Source organism: Vigna umbellata, chromosome 5 (genome assembly GCF_029865625.1).
Source record: "Vigna umbellata cultivar VRB3 chromosome 5, Vumbellata_1.0, whole genome shotgun sequence".
Taxonomy (NCBI): Eukaryota; Viridiplantae; Streptophyta; class Magnoliopsida; order Fabales; family Fabaceae; genus Vigna; species Vigna umbellata.
In genome coordinates, this window is record NC_142169.1 from 7452438 (window position 1) to 7458808 (window position 6371).

The 6371-nt window shown below is 34.1% G+C and overlaps 1 protein-coding gene across 1 annotated transcript; it reads right to left on the reverse strand.

The window, feature by feature from the left end:
• Window positions 1–2179: 2179 nt before the first annotated feature.
• Window positions 2180–5354, reverse strand: TMKL1 (transmembrane kinase-like 1). Its single transcript, XM_047325992.2, has 2 exons — window positions 3771–5354; window positions 2180–3029 (listed from the first exon to the last, which is right to left on the reverse strand). The coding sequence occupies exons 1-2, from the start codon at window positions 5191–5193 to the stop codon at window positions 2389–2391; spliced, it is 2064 nt and encodes a 687-aa protein (XP_047181948.1). The 5' UTR covers window positions 5194–5354; the 3' UTR covers window positions 2180–2388.
• Between the last annotated feature and the right edge of the window lie 1017 nt (window positions 5355–6371).

Sequence of the window (6371 nt, forward strand, 5' to 3'; positions counted from 1 at the left end):
GGCAAACACTAACTAGTGCTTTTATGACACTGGATAAGACCACTTTTTAAGAAATTAAAAAGGATTTTTATTATGGAGATATGGAAAAATACATTTTAATATTTTTATTGTGTTTTTTTATAATTTTTAATAACTTTTTTATTGTTTAATAAGCCTTTTAGAAACACTAGTTAAGTTAATAAAACTCTTCAAATTATATTTAAGATTAAAGAAATGTTTTATTTCTCAAATTTTCTTCATAAAAAGTTTATAAGTTCCTTGTATATACTGAATATTGGTATGTGGTTTCCATTTATAATGACCGAAATTCTATATATATATGAACTTATTTTCTTATTTTCTTCTAAAGGTTTCTACAATTTACAAATTTAATAACTATTAATTAAAATTAATTAATAATATATTTAATTAGTAGAATATTCTCTTTCAATTACTTATGACGGAAATAATAAATCATACTAATGCGTATTGTTTCCGGATTTAAATTTATTTAATAACAAAAAATATCAATAAAAATCACTTACTCTATATTCAATGAATGAAGAAGTAAATTTTCTATTAATATTTCATAGTAAAAGGAGATTATATTAAATAATTTGAAAATGAATTATAAAAAAATCTTCATATATATATATATATATATATATATATATATATATATATATATATATATATATATATATATGACATAGTATTATATTTCTAAATAATATATATACTTTTATTCAAATATTTCACATGCATAAAATTTGCTAAATTTTTATTAATTTTAAAATTTTGACTCAATTAAATATAGTTTTGAATTAACTTTATTTGATTTAGTTTTAGCTTTATTTAACTTGATATGAATTAGGTTGACTTGACTTTATTTAGGCTTTGTTTGACTTACTTTGTCTTGGATCTAACTTGACTTGACTTTATTTTTGTTCAATTTCGTTTTGGCTTGAATCTAATTTGACTTGACTTTATCTTTGTTCAATTTCGTTTTTGCTTGAATCTAATTTGACTTGACTTTATCTTTGTTCAATTTCGTTTGATGTGAGTTCATTCCAACTCAATTTAACATTAAATAGGTTGACTTGGCTCAATATGGGTCTTACATACTCAACCTAACGTGAATATGAACTAATTAATTAAGTATTTGTCCAAACCAACTTAGTCTAATGTGGATCAATGCTCATTTAACTAAATGTAAACCCAAATTGACTCGACTTAACATCGATCTTACTCATTTCGACTCAATATGAAAATTACCAACTTGATCTTAACTTGAAATTAGTCCTAATTTGGCCTTAGATTATTATAACTTGAATTAGCCTAACATGGAATTGGGATGATTAAACTTGAACTTAGTTCAAGCCGATTTGGTTCACTAAAACAAATCTTTATCATCTCGTTCCTAACATGTCATCCAACTTGGTCTTGACTTCACTCAACCTGAGCAAATCTAACCCAATTTGATCCATCCTAAGATCAAATTAACCTAACTTTATCTAGGTCCAACCCAACAAACCTTGCATGGTTTTAGTCTAACATAACTTTACTTGGATTTGACATGACCAAAATTAACTTAAGTCTTGATTAGTCCAACTTCCTCCTTTAGCTTAACTTAATCTAAGTTCGATTTAGCTTAGCTTTAACCAACCCAACCCAACTTTTAAAATATAAAAAATTACCTAATTTATATTAAAAAAATATAAATTTAAATTTAAGATAAATTCATTAAAATAAACTAAAAATAACATAGAACAAGGTAATAGTAGATTGGCTCTGAAAATTTAAATTTTTTATCCATCCCTGATATCGAGGTTCCATGTCTAATATCTAGGGTACGAAAATATCAAAGCCCCATGGTTTCTCTTGTGCCTTAGGACTGAGTTTTGATAATCTTAAAAGCTATGTTTCTACTTTGAAAAGCTCCTCACCCGAAAATGATCTCTGAATTTATTTTGGATTTCAAAGGACCAAGTATTGGGATAAATTATCATTAAACATTTAACAGGAAATTCATCGTGAAAATTATAGAACCAAAATCACAAAACCCAAGTTGTTCGAACAAGTCCCTTTAAATATTATTAGCACCCAGTCCATGTTTAAATATCATTGTTTTACAAACATGGCATTATATTAAGCCTAAACTTTGGATGTTGAAGCACTGCACAATTTCTAGAACCAGGAGTCTGCATAATTGTGTGACTATATTTGATTTAAAAAACAATAGGGGCTACCTAAAGCAAAGAGTTATGGAGAAAAGAAAAACAAAAAATTACAGCATTCTCTAGACCATCATAAACTTCCCTCTCATTCAGATGAGAAAAAGAGGAAAACACAACGTAAGTAGTAAGTGAAAATCAATAGTTTGATTAATAAGCATGTTGAACTGAAACCTCAAAATGGTGTAACACTGCCACTTCTTGTTTCTGTAGGGCTGTATAATGCAGACCTGTTCCTTGGTCTATTCTCTTCCAACTGCCTCACAACTTCATCCATGCTTGGCCTCACAGATGCCACAGGTGCACAGCACCCCATTGCCAGCTTCAATGCCTGCACCAACCCATCTTCCATAGGACTTCTTATCCCTTTCAACAGTTCCACATCAAACACTTCCATTGTTGTCTCCTCCAAAACTGCCACCTTCACCATTGAGGGCAAGTCCACATACTCACCACTTCTTCCATTCTTCCCAGGCTTCTTCCCAATCAAGATTTCAAGCAGTAGTATGCCAAAAGCATAGACATCCGTCCTCGAGCTGCATTTCTTCATTCTTTGAAGCTCCGGAGCCTTGTAGCCGTCGGTCTTGGCCTGCGCCACCATTTCGTCTGCTATGGAAGGAATCATCAGCTTGTCCAGGCCAAAATCAGTTAGCCTTGCTGCAAAGAAGTCATCCACAAGCACATTCTTCGACCTTACATTTGCATGAGTGATAGGAACTTCTAGTCCTGTGTGAAGATAGGCTAGACCTCTCGCTATGCCTAATGCAATCTTGTGTCGTCTGGCCCAGTTCAGTACTGGTTTTCCGGCTTTAGGTTCTGTGGAAAATTAAAATAACAACATAATGATCAATGCCAAGCTGCAGTGAAATTGTTAAGTTTGAAAAACGCAAACTACCATCTATGTTCACCAGTGAAACTTTTCATTTAAATTCAGTGTGATGCTCCAGAAATTAGACAAATTATACAAGGATAACCTTCAACAATGACATATCAGCACTCTATTGATAGGCTGCATAAATATTCATATATGATTACATTACAGATATAAGGAAGGATGCAACTTCTTGTTTTTACATAGTTATTGATTTTGGATTATGAATTTTCTGCACTGGGAGATCCAGAATGACAAGCAGAGGATGCTCCACGTATAAGAACAGCCCCGTTTCAGGAGTTTCTTATAATAGATATCATGATTGTTCAAAGATCTGACAGCAGGTATAGTTTCTTTTTTCTTTAGGCTTAAAATTCATCAGCACCCCATTTCAAGTGTTTCTTGCAATAGATATCATGATTGTTCAGAGATCTAACAGCAGGTATAATTTCTTTTCTCTTTAGGCCTAGAGAAGTTTTTAGTTGAAGAAATACTAATAAACACACTTCTAGTCAGACAATGAAAAATGTGATGATTTCACTCTTCAATTTATGAAGACGGTTTTCAATGGTTTAAATGAAATTACAGTAGCAGTGCAATTTGAATTGTCATTGTGCAAGTGTATGATTGAAATATAGAAACAATAACAAGAAATGCATTAGTGGAAGATAGTATGTTGAACAAACCATGTAAAAGATCATGAAGGGTTCTGAGAGGCAGATAGTCATAGATAAGGAGCTTCTCCCCTCTCTTCCCCTGATAGAAAGCTCTCAAAGGAATCAAATTCTCATGGCGAATTTTTCCCAATTGCTTTATAACTGACAAACATGAAGCCCTATCTTTGCAGCTACCTTCTCGCAACAATCTCAAAGCAATTGTGCCTCCATCAGCAAGCTTAGCCTTATAAGCTGTCCCATAACAAGTCTTCTCCAACACTTGCCCAGTTGCATTTAACACATCATCCAATGTCAAATTCTCACCTCCAGGGAACAACATAAGCTTCCCTTCACCAGCTCCACATATAGCATTACCACCATTCTCTTCATCTTCCTCTTCCTCATTCAACTCATCTTCACTCTCTCCACTCCCCTTCCTCTTCTTGTTCTGCATATACCCAATCAGCAAAGAGGCTAAAACCACAGCTCCCGTCATCAGACTAATAACAATGCCAGCAACTGCACCAGAACTCAGTGCTGAGGTCCTAGCACAGCTTGCCAAAGGTGGTCCACATAAACCAGGGCTATTCCCCTCAAAAGCATCCACACCAAACTTGGATTCTCCAAAGAAAGGCAAAACCCCACTGAAGTTATTGTGGGAAAGATTCAATTTTTCAAGCTTTAGCCCAGCAAGGCTTTGAGGAATTGTACCCATGAACAAGTTGTTCCCCAAGTCAAGCTGATTTAGCCCACCAAACTTTGTTAGGAACTCAGGGAAACTCCCGGAAAACTTATTGCCTCCTAAATCAAGCAACTGCAAATTCTTGCAGGATGAGTTGGGCAATGCAGGCTCAGAAACAGACCCAGATAGTGAATTACCATGGAGCCTAATGGAAACAAGCCTGTCACACAAGTTCCAAATGGACGGAGGAAGAACCCCACTTAGCATATTGTCACTCAAATCAATGTCAGAGAGGGAGGAGCTGTAGCCAAGCTCAAGAGGGATGGCTCCCTGCAATGAATTTATGTTAAGGTAAAGACTTTGAAGCATAGGGAACCCCCCGAGCTCTCTGGGGAGGGAACCAGAGAGATTTGCTGATGGGAGCTGAAGAGAAAGCAAGTGAAGAGAAGGGTCCTTGTGGAGTGTAAGGTTGGTAGATTGTGGAGAAGACAAGTCAGTGCATGAAAGAGGAGTGCCACTGGAGAACACCCACTTGAGACCTCTCCACTGACAAAGTGGGATAGAGGAGTTCCATGACGACAAAACAAGGTTGTCAGAGTTACCTTGCAGTGAAGCTTTGATTTTTCCCAAGAGAAGTTCAACATCAGAGGAAGTGGATGGTGAAGGGGACAATGACTTTGTGGTGGTAGTACTGGCTTTGCAGAAGCAAAAGAAGAGGAAGAACAACAAGGACATGGAAATGTAGAGAGAGAAAGGCTTGAGAAACGCCATGAACTATAGCGAAGCAGAAAGAGAAAGGGAGAGACAGAGAGAGAGAGAGAGAGAGACAGAGAGAGAGAGAGAGAGAGAGAGAGGTTGTAAGTGTTGTGTGAGAAGTTCAAAGAAAGAGGCTCTCTTTTCTGGGAAAGCTGACACGCTGTTGACTGAGAGTGTAACCAGTGTTGTGAGGTTAAGGTCTCTGTCAGTGTCTCATGCTATGTTCATTCAACGGCTATGATGCAATTCTACAAATCATGCACCGCTTAATGTTTTTTTATTTTATAACTATACCAGGCGAAACATTCATTTCTTTTATTTAAATTGTACTATTACTTAATAGGTGTTTCGGAATTAATTTCCTACTTTCTCACTGTCGTTTTTATATTCATAATAATGACTGTATTAAAAGTTTAATATAGGTTCGTGATAGATTTTCAAAGAATTTTTTATTTCATTGCTTAAATTAAGGAATTAGGCGTGGTTTTCTTTATATAAAGAGTCACTTCTTATAAATAAAAAAGTAACTTGTTGTTTAAAATATTTAATTGAAAATTAAATTAATATGAAAATAAAAAAATAAGCCACTTGAGTGTTGTATCATTGAAATAAAATATGAGTTTGTCGTTTAAAAAAAGTATTAAGTTGAATTGTTCAGTTACTATTGTATAAAAACAATACATTTTTTGCATAAAATCTATTAAATGTATACATAGTATTATATAATATTCATGGGATAAATGGAAATTAAAAAAATATGATTAAACAACAGTGTTTCATTTTAAGGTAAACATCCCATGTTTTAGCAAGAAAGGTGAATTTGCATGAGGCTGTAGATTTGTTAAAATTGTCTAATTTGATTCAGAAAACAACTTTACTTAAAGTTTATTATTTAATATTTGAATGATAGAGAAGGTAAAAGAGTTAATCGAATCTCTCCTAGACGATATTAAAATTCTCAAAAATGATGTTTTGGACAATAAGAATATTCAATGATTTTTTCCCTTTTGCTTTTTTGCAAGTCTTGTGTTATTATTTATTTGCTTCTGCACGCTTACTTTTGTAAAATGGCCTACAAGTTTAATATTGCACTTTGCACCCTTTGAGGAAGGTAAGGTTTTCTATGCAAGAAGCTACTACCTCTTTCTTGTCATTTCAAGGCAGAGATTGTGAACCCCCAATCCCACCTGGTC

What these genes read in the sequence shown, in the direction of transcription:
- TMKL1 (XM_047325992.2), bottom strand. Translation starts at nt 5,193, where the DNA reads ATGGCGTTTCTCAAGCCTTTCTCTCTCTACATTTCCATGTCCTTGTTG. An exon ending in CCTTCATGATCTTTTACATG is followed by an intron (nt 3,030 to 3,770) that starts GTTTGTTCAACA and finishes AATTTTCCACAG; the next exon opens with AACCTAAAGCCGGAAAACCA.